Source organism: Rhinolophus sinicus, chromosome 5 (genome assembly GCF_057876585.1).
Source record: "Rhinolophus sinicus isolate RSI-liver-muscle chromosome 5, RSI-T2T, whole genome shotgun sequence".
Taxonomy (NCBI): Eukaryota; Metazoa; Chordata; class Mammalia; order Chiroptera; family Rhinolophidae; genus Rhinolophus; species Rhinolophus sinicus.
Genome location: NC_142505.1, coordinates 56,069,405 through 56,087,197, shown reverse-complemented (window position 1 = coordinate 56,087,197; position 17,793 = coordinate 56,069,405). Strand labels below are relative to the sequence as shown.

At 40.0% G+C, this 17,793-nt stretch overlaps 1 protein-coding gene across 20 annotated transcripts in view; it reads left to right on the top strand.

The window, feature by feature from the left end:
• Window positions 1–15,017, top strand: part of CADPS (calcium dependent secretion activator) — a 465,169-nt gene extending 450,152 nt beyond the window's left edge. For all 20 annotated transcript variants that reach the window (XM_074313221.2, XM_074313220.2, XM_074313223.2 and 17 more), the window contains 2 exons: window positions 10,394–10,498; window positions 13,796–15,017. In XM_074313221.2, coding sequence (XP_074169322.1) covers window positions 10,394–10,498; window positions 13,796–13,975 — 285 coding nt within the window. In that variant the 3' untranslated portion in view covers window positions 13,976–15,017. The remainder of the gene's footprint in view (window positions 1–10,393; window positions 10,499–13,795) is intronic.
• Window positions 15,018–17,793: the final 2,776 nt, after the last annotated feature.

Sequence of the window (17,793 nt, the reverse complement as noted above, 5' to 3'; positions counted from 1 at the left end):
TGGCATGTTTTAAATAAACCAAATAAATGACTGAGCAAATGCTACCAGATTTGTTCTTTGTTCTTCACAGCCTCAAAACTCGGCCTTGAGAAACTGCCTCAGTCCTAGTATTAAATGAAATGCCCATGTTCGTCTTACAAGGAATTTTTTGGCTTTTTGTGAAATATGGTTGAGTGTTCCATATTAAAATGTGTACATGGCTACATAACCAAGCTTTCTTTTCACAACGGGAAGTGATGTTTCATTCCCCATCTTTTTGTTATAATTGTGATAAAATGAACATAACATAAAATGTACCATGTTAACCATTTCAAAGTATACACTTCAGTGGTGTTATATTCACGCTGCTGTGCAACCCATCTCCAGAACTCTTTTCATCTTGCAAAACTGAAACTCTATATCCATTAAACAATAACCCCCCTTTTCCCTTCCCCAGGCCCTGGCAACCACTTTTCTATTTTCTGTTTCTATGAATTTGACTATTCCAGATAACTTATATAAGTGAAATCATACAATATTTGCCCTTTTTGTCCCCTGGCTTATTTTACTTTGCATACTATCCTCAGGGTTCCTCAATGCTGTACCATGTGACAGGATTTCCTTCCTTTTAAGTCTGAATAATATTCCATTCTGTGTATACAGAGGGTGCCAAAACAACATATACACATTTTAAGAAAGGAAAAAAATGTATTTAAATTGTAATAATATATACCAATAACGAAAGATGAATGTATCATGTGTATATATTTTTTTGGCATCCCGGTATATCACATTTTGTTTATCCATTCATCTGTTAATAGACACTTGGGTTACTTCCACCTTTTGGCTATTATAAATAATACTGCAATGAACATGGGTGTGCAAATATCTCCTCAAGAGTCTGCTTTCAATTTTTTTGCATCTATACTCAAAAGCAGAATTGCTGGATCTCCATCTTTTTATGATAGCACTTACTTAGGTTGTGGAAATAGTGGAAGAGTGGTATTTGTATTTGGGTGGAGATAGCATGTACAGTTGAAAATTCCCATTAGTGCTTCTGCTTTCCCATCATATGCCTGCCTGTCTTTAGGTATGTATCTATTAATTCATTTTTGACTTAGTTTTCTCATTCAGAGATGGTAAACTATTTCCAGCAGTATCTAAGAGTATTAGGAAAGAAATCCTTTCAGAGACCATCACATCTCCTTGCAGGTAACCATCCACCATATTGAAACATAGGTGTTAGGCCAGATACAAGGGAATTTGTGACCTGTTGGGTTTCATACAGTCTGATTGATTCAGAAGCAAAAAACCTCATTTCCAGTCTGGTTTTGGCTAGCGTGGATAGCTTACTGGGATTGCCAACAAGTTAATCAAACCATTTAAAACAAAAAAAAAAAAAACAAAAAAAAGGTGCCTTCCAGAGAGAGAGACCCCTGTGATCTAAGCTTTGAATTAAACTCTCCTTCTTGATTTGTTTTCAGAAAGGATCCTTCAGGACTCTTCATTCCCTTGTATTTTCCCCTAGGCAACTCATCGTGATAGGACTGACCTGGGTTAGAAGGATGCAACGCATTAGGTCAGGGATCCAAGTATCGTTCATCATCTTCATCATTTGTGTGAAATCTCAATGCTAAAGATGCTTGTTGTTGGATATTTCTCCACATTTCTGGTTTAGAGAGTTGAAATTTGGTCTTGCATAGATAACTACTTATTTTAATAAAAGAATATTAAGGTATTATTTAGGCCCTTTCTAAGGAGGTTAAAATAATATTTGCTCCCAAATGCTAAATTCTAGACATGTTCCTATAGAAGAGGCAACAATTTTAAGCAGGAACAATTTAAATCACGTTTCAAAAATTATTATGGGTTTGTACCATCTCTTACGAGAGGAAGCTGAAGGCAAAAGTGTAGCTGCATCCTCTCCGTACCGGGTTACTGATAACTATAGTCTCTGGGACCGTGCTTTCCAGCAAGGCGCCTCTGATTGCTCCACCCGTCTGGGCTGCATCACGTTTTCAGGGGCTGCAATCCAGAGTTTAGAACTTTGAAGAGCCACAGCACTAGGACAGTTTTGCAAAGACTTCCATGGAATGGAGTCTTAGGCATCCGAAGAATTACAGATGTTGGGAGAAAAAAAACCACTCTCAACCATAAAGGACCTTTGGGACAGCCTAGAAAGTCATTCTGATTATCGGTCTGCATCCTCTGATTTTGGTGTCTGGTTATTTTTCATGTCTTTGTGCTTTGAGCTGAGCGTCCCGAAGCTGTGACTGGGAAATACCCATTTCTAGGAGCAGTTGTAAATCTTGAATTACAGTAACACTCAAGTAAGGCAGATTTCCCCTTTCAACTATGTACCCATTTTTAAAAGCATCCAGATGATATGCCCTTTTAGAAAGTGTTTATTTAGCTCTTGTGGGGCTTTGGTAAATCCTGAAACTTGCCTGCAGTCCTTCAGTGCTTTGGCCTCTGGACATAGGTGGCTTGGAAATGCCAAGGTTTCTTAGTCAAACCCTGTCTGCCTCTGGATTAGAACACCCAGACAAACCAGATCCTTGGTAGTCCTTACACCTGAGAGACATGGGCTGTGGAATTGGGGCTTAGGTTAACGAAACTATGGGTACTTTGGTAGAAGTGTAAAGAAACCCTGAATAATGCTTTTCACATGCTCTTAAATTACCCAAATTGTAAGGAAGAAATGTGCATTGAAAGCTTCAAATGTAAAAGATTTTATTACAGTATTTCAATATAGCAATTTAAATAGGTTGTGGGGTTTTTTTTCCTAATTATAACCCACTTTTGTAATAAAAAACAAAGCGAAGAACTTAGTCACATGGGTGTGGTCAAAGTATTATCTTCCTCTTTGACTGCTTGCCAACAAACAAAATGGCCTTTCTTCATTAAACAGTCTAGGCAAGGTGCTGAGGCAATTTCTCTGATGTGTGGCTGTGTTGAGTTGGAAAAAGGGTACTTTCCAAAGAAAAGATAAAAATTATCTAGCGTTCAGTATGTTTCTTCAGTCCAGAAATATAGGTTGGTTACCATGAGGCTACAAATTGCCTGTTTGCTCTGACATTTTTAGAAGAATGGAGGCAGTTTGTAAAGATTTGCACAACCTTGAATAGCTCATACTTAAGGAAATGTGTTTTCTTATTTGTGAAGTAGGGTGGGATAGCGTGGTTCAGATAATTATGTGGTTATTACTTAGTATGTGCCTGGTGCTGTCGTAAACACTCCACAAATATTAACTCATTTACCCCACAATAACCCTAAGTAGCTTTTATTATTAGCCCCATTTAAAAGATGAGAAAACTGAGGCACAGAGAGGTTCACAGATTTATGAAGATTCAAACATGGAGAGGCCTGGTTCAAGTCCATTCTCTTTGCCACTAGGCTGCACTGCCTCTCAGTCCCTTGAGTCCAGACTTTATCTCTTGCTAGCTGCTAGACCACTTTACTTCCCTGAGTTTCAGTTTCCTCATCTGTGAAGTGAGACTCTAGATGATAATAAAGACTCAACTGTTTAGAGTTTAGCCATGAACTACCCAGGCATTTAGTGCTTTGCCTGCCTGGCATGTATGGATTGAGCATGCCAGTTTCAAAGGAAATACATATTTAGAATTGAACTAATGATAGAACGCATATCCTTGTAAATTTCAACTATCATTCATGCTAGAATATATTGGACTGAGTCACAAGTTTTAAGTCAGTAAAGGTGCGTAAAGTTGTGTGTTTGTGCATGGTGTGTGTGGTTATTGGTCCTTAGGCCAAATACCATAATGTCTAAAAGAGCTCAAATTTACAATATTGGGCTAAATATTACCCTCAGTTATAGGCATGGGGAAACATGTCTTGATAGGAGTATGTATTTATGTGCGTGTGTTTTGCTAAAAGTGATACACTACGGCATGCATGCTATTTTTCAATAAAATTTTTCTTTAGAGAATAAAGCAACACACAAAGAGCTGAGTTTTGCACTAGACTATTTTCATTAGATTGTCTGAAATTGCTTCTCTTATAGTACTTCTTTAATTTCACATGAAAACGAATTTCCCCAAGGCTCTACGATTTTACTGTCCCTACTCACTGAAAATTTTAAAGCTTATGATGCATAATTTTCAGAACTGAAATGTTCGTCAATGTTAGAACTTTTGTATCTCCAAACCTCTGTTAGGAAAATTCAATCCATCGTGATAAAGGCAACATTTCTAGTTGTATTTCTTCTTGAAAACTCAAACTATCCAGTGAGAACTTTCTCACTTTCTCCCAGTAGCAATTGCTGAGTTACCAACCTAAAAGAAAATAAAAAGAAGTCAGGCAGGGCTACAGGGGAGAAGAAAAAGTATGTTCATTCTAACTGAGAAATAGCATCCCTCATCCCCATCTAACTTTTCCAAGTATTTCCCTGAAGAGTCCGTCATGGTTGACTCTCACCCATCAATTCCTTGAGGCTATTGAGTGGTTTTCCATGGGAATATCCCTGACTCCCCACACTTAGCTTAGCAACTTTCTAAGCCCATAAAAAGTAGAATCTTTTCAACCCCAAGCGAAGTGCAAGCTCAGGTTCTGAGACAGGTTCAATAGCATTGTCCTACCCACACACTTCTCCTTTGAGAAGCTCAGAGCTGAATGACTTTGTTGAGGAAACGCCTGGAATTAGAGCTGTTTCTATATAAACAATCCATTACTTTTTTAAAATTATTGAATTGAATAACAGGCTACTTGTTATTTAACTTATCTATGTCCCTTTTTTCCCCACAGGGCTGTTAATAGTGTCACCGTCATACGAGGTCAGCTTGATAATTAAATTACGTAATGCTCGTAGAATGCAGTGCATGGTGTCTGCTCATTGTAAGGACTCAGTACTCAGTGAGTCGGTAGCTTTTTTTATTAAGTGTGTGTGTGTGTGTGTGTGTGTGTGTGTGTGTGTGTTATTTAGAGACCCTGTATGAAATAGTACTTTGCTTACAACAGTAGACTCTGAAGTCTTATAGAATGGACTGGTCTAAGAGGGGTTGCGTAAGTTAAGGGGATAAGTTACCCTGGTGACTAGTGAGTACAGAGGCACAGTGAATAGTTCTAGCTCCTTTCCAGCTCTGGGCCTTGTTTCCATTGCCACTCATGTGTAATATATGGCTTGCTCTGAAAACAAATGAATCACTAACAGTAAGGTCTCTTTAGGGTATCAAATTAACGTCAAGACGAGGGGTCAGGAATTTAGACTCATCTAGAGGGAGGTGGCCATAATCACTGTAGCAATGCTCTCTCTTGCTGATTAGGGATTATCCAAATTTAAGTGAAAGTCCATTTTCTGTGAACTCCATTGGCCAATGAGATTCAAAGGATTTACAACTCCACAGCCTTGCCAAGAGATAAAGTTTCCAGGGGAACTGTGAACCTACAGGTGGAGACTAGAGAGAGGTGTGTGAGTCACTTCTCAGATGGAAAAACTGGGGAACTTCTCAGTTCCAAGAAATACAGTAAGCAAGATAATTGATATTTTCATACAACGCTTAAAAAATCAGAATCAATGCGAAAAATCCATGATGAACCAAATGTCAAAATGTTCATTGTTAATATCATTAATAATTAAATATTAATAATAAATAGTCAAGGCTGTATCCCATTCTGCACTTGCAAGATCCTGCCTCACTTGCTTCACTCTATCTCTGGCTGTAATGAACCCTAATATTACAGAAGAGACATGTTGTATGTAAGGATTTTTTGCTTGAAGTGTGTGTGTTTGCAGGGCAGAATGTGTGACCTGAGTGTATCTGCCTATTAATTACCTAAGCTTCTACTAGAAATAAATCAAGAAAATTCATTTGTGTTGTATATTGAAAGTATTTATATCTGTTACATTTCTGAGGGTAATAATTACAATAGTGGCTAAATTTTATTGAATGCTTACTACATGACAGTCACTCTGCTAGACACTTGACGTAATTATCTCTTTTAATGCTCAGAGGACTCCTACAAAGTAGGTACTGGTATTAAGCTCAAGAGGAAACAGAGAGTTGGAGAGTTAAGTAGCTTGCTTGAGCCTACCCAGCTAATAAGGAGCCAACCCAAGCTGATGGTGTAACTTAACCACACAGGGTTTGAGAAAGCACTCATTATGTATCTGAATCCTTTTCATCCAATGTGTAATGTAGTTTAAAACATGCTTTCTGCACCCAGGACAATGGTGCAGGTTTGGGTGCTGATCTACCACAAAACAAGTTGACAACAGAACTGCACTGCTCAGAGCTACTTGTACGCCCTTGGCGACGTCTGCGTACAATTCCAGAGATACTCGAATAGGAATCATTTCCTCCACCACATGGCTTTCCCTGGTCTCTTGCTCTGCTTTCTCCCTTGTTTTGTGGTATTTCTTGTGGGGGCGTGGAAGGGAGGGAGAGAGAGAACAGAGGGGAGAGATGACGGTGATGATAATAAGGATGATGGTGGTGGTGGCAGCATTTATTGAGGCCTTATCATGTGCCAAGTACTGTGATGAGAGCTTTATTAGCATCACTTCATTTTGTCATCATAAAGCCTCTGAAAGGCTAATTAATTCCCATTTTCTGATCAGGAAACTGAGTCTCTAAGAATAAAAGTAATTTGCCCCAAAGCACAAACACAGACAAAAGACAGGTAAGGCTTATGCTCTTAATGACTAATTGGACAAAGGAAGAAAGAAGAAATAAGTGGCAGTTTCAGATAAGCCTTCCAGCTCTTCTGAGGCCTTCAGAACTGGCTTCCGTGATGGAGAGGTTCCCAGCTTTCTGAAGGGCCTTAGTATCCTGCAGGCCGTAGCTATGATGGGCGTCCTTTTGGTCCCAACTCCAAAATGCCAGAATTATCCCCAGAGGACACTTTAAATGTGCCTAGGATACTGGGGATTTTATTTCTCCAGTGCTTTTTTAGGATTAAAGTAACCTTACTTAGGAAGTTTCTAATTGATATGCCTGAATTACGGGGAGGCAGTAAAGGAGTCATGGTTACACTTAACTACTTAGTATATGTCATCGGCTCACAATTTTTATTCCTAAGGGTTTAGAGAACATTTTACCAAAATGTTAGTGCCCAGGTATTAGGCTGTCTAGGGAAAAGGCATATCTGAACCAAAGAGAAAACAGAATGGGGAAAACTAAAAATGTTTTATTAATTTCCTCTTCTGAAGAATCATAACAAATCTGCTCTATTAGCATTCATCTCAAATAAAGCAAACCTGATTAATAAGCACTGTAAGCTGCATGAGGAAACCCAAAAACAACCCAGACACCCAGGAGTCTGCTGCTAAATGTTTAACAACTGGCTTTCTGGAAGGAAGAATGCCCTGGCTTGCAGTGTTAGCCAGTTTCCCTGGTGTAAAAACTCCCGCCCTGGCCTATTTCTGCTTATCAGTGTACCACTGTCTCTGAATGTGGAGTCTGGAAGAGATTCGCAGGATCGGCTCTCGTGGCCAGCGCACTACCATCATAGCCACTTAAGGAGGAGTGATTAGATGGTAAACTAGTTCAGCCCTGTGCCTAATCCTGGAAAACTGCTGCTCTGGACTCACTGGCTGTGTGACCTTGGGCAAGTCACTTCACCTCTCTGGGCCTTTGTTTCCTCCTCTACAAAGGATAATATGAAAGATCCCTTTCACCTCTAACATTTTAAAGTTCTAGGAGGCAGTGAGTGACTCCTGCTTTCTCCAACATCCAAATGCCTTTAAGCGCCTTCCTGGAAAACCAAGTTAGCACTGTGCTGCATCCAAAAGTGCCGCCAATTTCATCTACTGAGCATAAGGTTTGGAAAGGAGTGACTTCTCCCTTTTGCCTCTTTAAATGTGTAGCCAATGGGGCATCATACAGTTTTTACACTTCTTTTGCTAGATGTGAGATCCAGGAGAAAAAGCATGGATGTTCCAGAGCTTTCGTGTTCTTCTGGGGTGGGAATCTGTGAATGTGATACGCGGATCCATTGCTATGTGCATTTCCTACCTCTCTACCCTTTCAGCAGCAGAGAAAGAGTACTGATAGTATTCTACCTTTCTGTTTTTATTTTTTACTTCCCAAAAGCCATTTACAAGAATGGGAGCTACTTATATAAAACCGGGCTGGGGGGTCGTTGTTTTTTTCCTGAAAGGTGGCACGTCTCTCAGCAAAGAGAAAAAGGCATGTTGCACAAGGCTTGCTGGCAGTGATAGAAGCCAGCGCTGGTTCGCCTGTCATCACAGCCAAAGCAAAATGCCACCTCTGCCTAGAAGCCAGAGTGCCACATTCCTCTTCTGTGTCCCTGAGATGCACCTATCATGAGGCCCTGGGCTTGTAGGTTTGGCCAGGAGGTCATCAGGTTCCTTGAAGGTCATCTTCCAACCCCAGGCGGGGGGGTGGGGAGCTTGCTCATAACTCTCCAAAAAGATTATTTGATTGCATGTCAGATACAGCCAGTAAATACGGAATTTGAGGCCTGGGGGGAACACAAGAGCGCCCCCAGTTGCAGAGAGTGAGGTAGGGCTGAGGAAACACCAGTGATCCAGTGGTAGCCCTGTCCCAGGCCCCTTCTTAATCAACCCAGATATAGTGACAATAAAGGCTCCAGAATCCCAAGGCAGGAGGTGCCAAAAACACCCCCTAACAACCACTACTCCCCACTCCCCCCAAAAAAAGTTTCAGTAAAATGTTCTCACTCCTAGAAGGGAAAACCTGTCCATGCCTGAAGCAACTTGACCTGGGCAAACCCCCTCCCTCCATGGAGTGAACTGCAAATCTCAAGAAAAATTCCCCACCCCACCGCCTGCTCCCTGGGGAGGGACAGAAGGTTCCTAAAACTGACGGTTTCGCCTCCATGATCTTTAAAAGAGCAGAAGTTGGCTGTGAGGCTGCAGTGCTGCCTAGATTGGGGTAGTGTGGTCTCTGTTTGCGGCTGGGCTCCAAGGAGAGCCACAATTGGCTCTGAGGAGGAAGGAGCCTACAAATGAAAGATTTCAAAGAGGGCTTCTGAACGCCATGGCTGAGACTGTGTGGTTTCTTGCAAGGTGAAACTTGGCAGTTCTACCTTGCAAGTAAAAACCCAAATTAATTTTTTTTAAAAGAAATTAAGTCAGAAACAAGGCTTCAGAAAAACTGTGAGTGTTAGGCATAAACTGATTTTGGATGATCTTTAGGTGAGAAAGGGTGGAGTTACCATCGGAAACATGTTTTTATTTATGCTTTTCAAATCCCCACTGGTGTGCAATGTGTGTGCATGTGTGTTGGTTAGCATGAAAGTATGCATCACCTTAATTCTCTAACCACTCTTTTTTTTTTCATCTTTTCTGTGCACAGTTCATATAGATGCCCTATAAATAAATATATAGGTCCATCCACACCTTTTCATTTTATTTGTAAATTGTTTGGTATAAGCGGCAATGCGTAATGAAACCTGGTGAAGTTTAAAAGATTAGATTTTTTTTCATAGTGACACTTCCTAACACTGTTCATATGTCTCCGAGTGAGATTTATGAATATATGAGCAGTACTGCAAAATTATACCGCATCCGAGACTTCCGGCACCACAGGGGTGGCAGTCTAAAGTGACACAGCTTCAAGCATTTTTCACAGACAAGAAGCAAAATTTAACCCCCTTAAGGGGAAGTATGATTTCAACAGCTTGAAATGAGCTCATTTGTAGATGTTTTTTTCTCTCATCTTCCATCATTTTTTTGGTGTTAAGATTAAAACAGATTGCACAACCAACGTAAGGGCACATAAGCTGCCCAGAGTATAATTTGGCCATTAAAGAGAAACCCTCCTTCATGGTCTTTAGCTGAACACCCCAATAAGGTAAATGAAAGTAAAATTTGCCCTAAAATTTTAAGTCTCTCAGCCTGATATTTGGAATTGTCCTTAGCACGAGAGGTCTGCATTTTTCAAACGGTAAGTAGCAAGGGACATCAATTAGTTCAATGGAGGAAGCCCCATCTTCTTGGCACCCAAGACAATGGCATTAGGAAACAAACAGTGACTTGACTCTCAACTGAGTAAAATTAACCAATAAAACGGAGAATTCGAAGAGCAAATGGTGATCTATATGAATTGATCGTACATGAGATGTCTACAGTAGAGGAGTTTTGTTTTAGATTCAATGTCTAAACCTATCTTTTTTAGGCTGATCTGGTACCTTGTGATTTTGTGTCAATTAATAATGTTCATGATCTCAGGTGGCTCAGTTGGTTAGAGTGTGGCTCGATTCCCGCGTGGGCCACTGTGAACTGCGCCCTCCTTGGGAGGAAAAATAAATAAATAATAATAATGTTCATGCTCCCTACGCTCCCAAATGCTCTTTAACCATTTTGTTTCCTCTTGGAACAGACGAGGGTGCTCAAATGGGGCCTGTTCCCTCTCTGCTCTATAAATGCTCCATGATGTGTTGGCTGGAGAACTTTTGTCTCTTTTTTCAGCAATGGTACAACAGCTCCATGAACGTGATCTGCACCTGGCTGACAGACCGAATGGACTTACAGCTTCACATTTATCAGTTGAAAACACTAATTAGGATGGTAAAGGTAAAAGAAAAAATATTCTTCTTTGCAAATAGCTTACTGAAATCCATTTCATTGGCAAGCCGCAGAACTTCCTTACCACAAAGACTATTAGTTTACATATAAAACAAGATGATTTCTAAGATAGTATTTCATGCAAGAAAAACGTATGAAATCACTTTGGGATGCACAGTTAGTTACTCAGACAGCAAAGGAAAATTTAATAAAAAGGAATTTGATATGTTATCTAGACTGGAAAAACGTTTTGTGTATTTGCTGTGTAAAATACTGCAGGGGCCATGATGCCCTTTGCATTAGACTTTCAAAAGCTGGATTTGGGTACCACTGTGCTAATCACATCAATTACCAATTTCATTTATGGTTTAATTAAATAAAATTTTGCCATTATTGATTTAATAGAAATATTTACCTCCAGCTATTTCTAAATATGTCCTGTGACCATTACCAGGATGCAAATCAATATTGTTCTCATCGTTAATTGAAGTAGTTTCTCTTACAATGCGTGTATACAATCCAATGTAAAGGCTCACAAAGGTGAGATAACATACCCTGAAAGTAGCTTTTTTCCCTGTTCTTGTGTGTGTGCCTTGGACTAATGATAATTATTTCAGCGTGAAATCTCAGTGGTTTACATGAAATAATAAGATCACAGAAGGGGGTAAATACGTTTTTGATCATTTCAGTTTCCATTTGATGTTTCACCATAGAGGGTTTTAAAACATTCGTATGCAAAAACCTCGTTCAAAGCGCAAAGTCTCTTTAAAAATACTTTAACAATAAAATGTAGCTGAATTTTTATTTCGTAATTGTTTGCCAAAAATCTGCACCACCCCTGCTATCTGCCACATCCCCACCCCCCACCCCCCGGCCGCCATTTCTTAGTCTCTTTCGGATTAGCACTATTTCATTGAAGGTGCTCCTCTACCCCAGTGCTGACTTGAAACCAATTACTGTTCCGTTGAGTGTAATTAAGGAGAATTATTATCATGTGCATTTGATCTCACAAAGAGTCCGCCCAGGGAAGGTTACAGACAGCAGTGTATTGTACTCTGTGTATTTCTCTTAAAAAAGAAATGTATGCACTCAGACGATGGACCCAGCCTAATTTTCATGTATATGTATTTTTTAATTTCAGTTCCTTAAGGCAAGCTCACTAGCCATTATTGTTTGACCACCTCAATTTCATTTTCTGGGTGTAAATATTGTTTGGGAGAATTTCTGATTGACCCCTACTGAATAGACAAGAAAAGAAGACATTAATTTTAAAATTTTAAAATATCTCCCCATTACTGATATTTCCAGATCTGTGTTAGTAGCGTTGGAATACACAATATTTTATTAAGGAAAAAATATGTCAGAGAGGAGGCTTATTCTGCCAGGAAAAACAAAAACAAAAACAAAAACTAAAAAACACAGACAGGAACCACAGGGAAAGGGACACAAACATCACTGCCAAAGGAACACTTTCACTTTTACCCAAAATGGGTAAACTAGTTACCCAGCTTAACTAGTGCCACAGCACAGAGAGACGAAGCAGAATTCACTACCTCTTTACAAAGTACATTACCTAGAGTCTCCTTCTCCAAGGCAAACTTCCAAAGATAATTGGCTCTCTTTCCTGCTTTTACATCCACTGCGTTTATTCATCCATTCATTTACTATTCAGCAAACATTTATTCATCCATCCAACATGGGGCAAATATTACTTGAGCCCTTACTTGTATATTACAAGATGGAGAATTAAAAAATAACTAGTAATAGTCCCTGTAGGCATTTAGAGTCTAGTTGGGGAGCACACTACTCTGACATAAAGGGGAGAATACTCAATTGCTTTCTACCTTTCTTTTTCCCCATCCTATTCTTGCAACAATTATGTTATGCTGAGTGGCAGAGCAGAACTGATTGAAAAGTACAAAATAAAGCAAGTTAATTATCTGGATATCTGCTATACACCTTACCTAACATTTACTCAGCCTCCTACCTTCCCCCTTCAGGTACTTGCCTAGCTCCCTAGGAGAGCCTCCTAGGAGAGCCTTGCATCTCAATCCATAATTCGGATGACATTTTCATTTAGTGTCAAAACCAGATTACTTTTAAGAGGGAAAGAAGATGCTATGAAAATTCATGCTGGCACACGTGTAAACGGACAAAGGGGACATGTAGTCATCCTATCAATAATCTTATATTATTGGACTTCACTGAGCTGAACTGTATTCACTAGTTAACTCTGCAGTCATGATAACATATAACCTTCACGAGGGGTTGACATTGTGAGTGGTGACACTGCATTAGATGGATTACAAAAAATAGAAATCGTGAAGCAGTGGCATTGAAGTACTTAACATTCCTTCTCTTGCCCCCTTAGCAAGTTTCCCATATCAATAGGAGAAACAAACAGCAGAATCAGTAGCTGAAATGATATGCAGTGTGATGAGAAGAGTTGTAGTCAAAGAGAGACCTTTTCCAATAAAATGTTTTACGAAGAAGACAACAGCCAGATGCTTCTGGTCATGTTCAATTAACGCTAAGGGATTTCTAGAAAAACAGTCCGTGGGATACCTAAGGAAATCCGAGAGAAGTCGCCTGAAGGAACAAAGAAAGAATCTGTAGTACAGTAATACCAAACCATTGTTCTTGAAAAAGAGCCAAATTTCTTCCCTGAGACCATGAAGTTGTGAACAGAATAGATACGCTTCTCGCCCAAAGAGATGAGAAATGAGTCACATGCCTGCAACATATTGATGAGGCATTAGCGCTCCCTCTTCCCCGTAATTGTTGCTGCGCCTAATAGGTTTCATATACCAACATACATATGTCTGTCTTGTGAATGAGACAGAGGAATATGCAGTTACACGCCTCAAAAATACTAAAGACCAGACTGCAACAGAAATCTCAAAATACCATAATCACTTGATCCATTATTTATCTGTTATAGCCCCTTCCACTGTCTATCATATTATATTATAATAACCTAAGAGAAAGAACCAGACCCAAAAAAAAGGAACCAAAACAATTATGGAACATTTCCCTTGACGGAACTGAATAAACACAAGCTTATGTTCTTTGCTTTGTCTCATCTAATACAGTTTATCCTGTCACAATTTCTTATCTTCTGTCATTCAACAAATCTCAGTTTTCAGTACAAGTGAAATCTGAGCATGGTGGCTTTTCATTTGACCATGCTTAAAGTATGACACTTAGCTGAAGGCCGGTGTTCTCACACCCACCTGGCTTTTTGTCCTTTCTCTTCCCTGCATGGAGATGAAAGCTCCCTGACCGCTGAATCTTTTCCCTCTTTAGAAAACCTATAGGGATTTCCGATTGCAAGGGGTCCTGGACTCGACCTTGAACAGCAAGACGTATGAAACCATCCGGAACCGTCTTACTGTGGAGGAAGCCACAGCGTCAGTGAGCGAAGGTGGGGGCCTGCAAGGGATCAGCATGAAGGACAGTGACGAGGAAGACGAAGAAGACGATTAGAACGCTCGGGCCTCGTGTTCTTTAGGACGAGTCCTGTAATCAATGCATGTCCTTAGTCTGTTAGTTAACCCCATTAGGGAATTTTCTGTCAACGACCACGCTCATGAGATGTTTACCAATACAATTGCCATTTTAGCTATGTGGTATCCAGATTAGTAAATGACCTTCAAATCCACCATTTCCTGATCCATGTCTATATGTTTACAAGCAATATGGAGCACCATTCTTTGACTACTGTTCATGGAGAATACATAGTCCACCTGCTAGGTGTGTCCCTGTTATCAGCAAAGCTAAATGATGCTTCATTAATGTACTGCGTATGGATTGACAGTAAGTGGATGTGAGGGCAAGTACACCAGGTACTTTCACTCCTTTGTTTCACGTATGTGGGTATGTGGATGCCAGTTATTTAAACGAGTACAATAAATTAATGAAGACACATGGATCTGCTTTGTCTTTTAAAAAACAAAAGACAAGGCCCAGCAAGTAACTTTGGGTTCTTTCTGTTCCCCTGAAAGTAAAAATGAACCCCTGGTGTCCTTGTTAGCCCATCCTTTCATTTAATCCCATAGAGTGAGCCAAAACGATGGCTACAGACCAGTGGGTTGGTCCTCTTACATTTCCATGGCGAGGGTGATCCTATCATGACTGAACATCAAGCCCAGTTCAGAGCAACTGTCTTCTGTCCAAGTCTATCCTATTACATGTTACATTTTGCTTTTGTGTTTCAATAACCGTGTATGTAAAAAACCTGAATATTTAAATTACAACCCTAGACTCTAAATGTGTTTATATAATAAGATATGGATATTTCCTTCAGTAGACTGTAACCCCAATTTAAATTATTTTGTTCCACACTGTTTTTTATATCTGTCACTTACATTGCATTTTGATCTGTCACTGCACGACCCTTGGGTCCTCTGCAGAGCTACTTCTTTCTGTGTAAAGTAGTGGATCCATCTTGCTTTCTGCCTTATATAAAGCCTACAGTTATGAAAGTGTGGAAAACTGTGGCTTCCCAATAAATAACTATTCAAATGTCCTAAGTATATGCTTTTGAGTCTTTTTTCCTCTGTCTCCTTTGAAAGCCAGAACTAAAATGCACAAACCAGGAAGAGATGGGAAAGAGGAGAAAAGAAGTCGTTTTCTTAGGGTGTTCTTGGAACTGTTGGAGTGGTTTCCTGATGCTTGCCTTGACAAGAGATAGCCCCGAATTTCGTGAATTCAGACTCCACTACTTCAGAATCTGTGGGCATTTGGACATGTTGGGCAGATTACACTGTATTATAGGATAAATAAGGGTTTGCTAAGAAAGAGAGTAGTGTAAACGAGAGAAATGTTTCTCCTGTACGAAAAGAAGGCCAACAAACTGTTTTGAAGCACCACTCTGACAGCAGTGTTTGCATTCAAACAAAGCGTGTGCCAATTATATATGATTCTTATATATTTGTTAAAGCATTTTACAAGATTCTCTAAGCTATGGAGCACTCTTCTCCTTCCTCAGTCCTTGGCAGAACTAGAATCACCTAGGCTTGAAAGAAGTCAAACATTTTGTGGCCTTATCTGTTTTACTGTGTCTGTCACTAAATCAGGCTGATCTTTCCTTGGGGCTGACTGAGGTTTTAGAGAAATGACTACTTTTCCAATAGGACCAAGTAGAATGCTCACCAGTTGGTCTCTACAAATCAGCTCCTCTAAAGAGCATATCCCATTCGTGTTTAATCCTTGAGGTCTGCAGGTGCAAATCAGCAGTCCTTCCTGCCTTTGGTGGGATTATAAGAATAACTCCCGTTTATTGAGCAGCTATTCTATGCCAGACATCCTACATGTATCACCTCATTTAAATTTCACAACAACCTTAAGAGGAGAGAACTGTTATTATCCTCATTATAGATGAGAAAATGGAAGTCAGAAAGGTTAAGGTAACTTGCCCAACTGCTACACAAGTCCATGTAGAAAATGAATCCCGAAATCCTAGCATCGCACTGGTAATACAAGTGGTACAGCTATAGCATTCACCCGATGGCACAAAGTTAAGTCTGTGTGGCAAAGCCAGGGTTTTAAAAAAATACATTTGTATTAATTATGTTTTGAGGTGCAAAGCTAAAGCATATTTCCTGCAATAATTACAATTAAAAATGTGCAAAGTAAAGAGGGAGCACATGCCCGGAGTACAGGAGCCGGGAAAGGGGAAAATTCTCAGGAACACTGGAGGAGAGCTACTTGAGTGAGTTAAACAACTAACCAAAAGACGTGATCCAAAAGGCATAAAGAGAAGCAAGTCAGAAAAGACTCTCCAAAGACAAGGTTTAAAACAAAATCCCTTCACAAGCTGGCTTCACTGCAGGCTAGCACTGGTGGCCCTATTGAGTAGCATCCCCCGTTGGCGACCCTGGAAGGAGGGCTGTGGAGAAGGAAGTGACGTCAGAAGAGATCAGGGAAAAAGAACTGACCAAGGTTAAGTCTCGGTTATCCTTGACACGCTCTCAAAGCTGGGAAGGAGTCAGTTTTGGTATCTTGATCTTTGTTTTTTATTTCCTTTGGGACGAATCTTAAGTTTTCTTTCCCTTTTTGTTATTTTTTTTTTAATTAAAAGACAATATACATATAGAATGCACAAATCAAATCCTCAGCAATTGGTGCAATTGCTGGGTGATAGGGTAAAGAAAGGTATATTCATTTTTAGAAGACACTGCCAGTTTTCCATAGAAGGTGGGTGAAATTATATTCTCACCCGCAGAGTATCAAAGTCCCTAATAACACTAGGTATTGCCACTCTTTCTAATTTGTATCATTCTGGTAAATGGTGTAGTGGTTTATAATTGTGGTTCACTGATTACAAAAATGGAGTTGGTTGTCTTTTAACATATGTATTCGCAATTCACGTAGTCTCTCATGAAATGCACGTTTCTTTCCCCTTTTCTGAAAAGAGGAAAATTGCAGAGCTATTTGAGAACTGGTAGGGAAGAGGCCGTAGAAGAAAGTACCAGATGGATGGTGAGGCATAGAGATGTTGAGGGAAACGTTAGCCTGATGTAAAAGCATGCGCTGTATTAACAATCAGTCCACAATAGTTGAGTACACACTGATCAGGCACTGCTAGAAACACCCAGGCTCTTTGTAATCCATTCTCTCTCATAAGTCAGCAGGGCCATTCTAAAAGGAAGTGTGATCTTGTCCCTCGTCCAGTTAAAAGCATCCAGTGGCTCCCCTTGCTCACAGTATGAAGCTCAAGGTTATTGAGGCGCATACACGGCTGTGTGCAATCTGATCTTCACCTGCCCCTCCAGTTTCCTGGGTTAACTCTGCTCCTCTTGCTCTCTAGGTTTCAGCATCTGCCACCATCGTTCACTTCCTCCTGTGCACCATGGTTCCTCCCACCTGGGACCCTCCTCCTAAGTACCTCACCTCATTCTTCAAACTCCAGCTAAATTTGACTCCCCAGGGAGGCCTTTCCAATCCCACCCTCAAGTCAGCATTTATTTCCCTGATATATATCCTCATAACACTCTCAACTTCTCTTTTATCACTATTCATCACACTATTCGTGAATGGGTGATTTGCCTCATTACGTGTTTCATGTAGCATTTCTCCAATTCAGGAGAGTGTGGTCTGCACCAGCTTCCCTACTCTATCTTTATTCACTAAATATATAATTAATAAACAAAAGATAAAAGTACAAAAATGTAGATGATTTGATTGCTATTCTCTTAGAATCTTTAGTTGGGGTTGTATAAATCTTCAGAAGACCCATATAGATTAAATATTATAAGATTCAGAGAAGAATGAAGGGGAGGAAGGCTTTCTGGAGGAGGTGG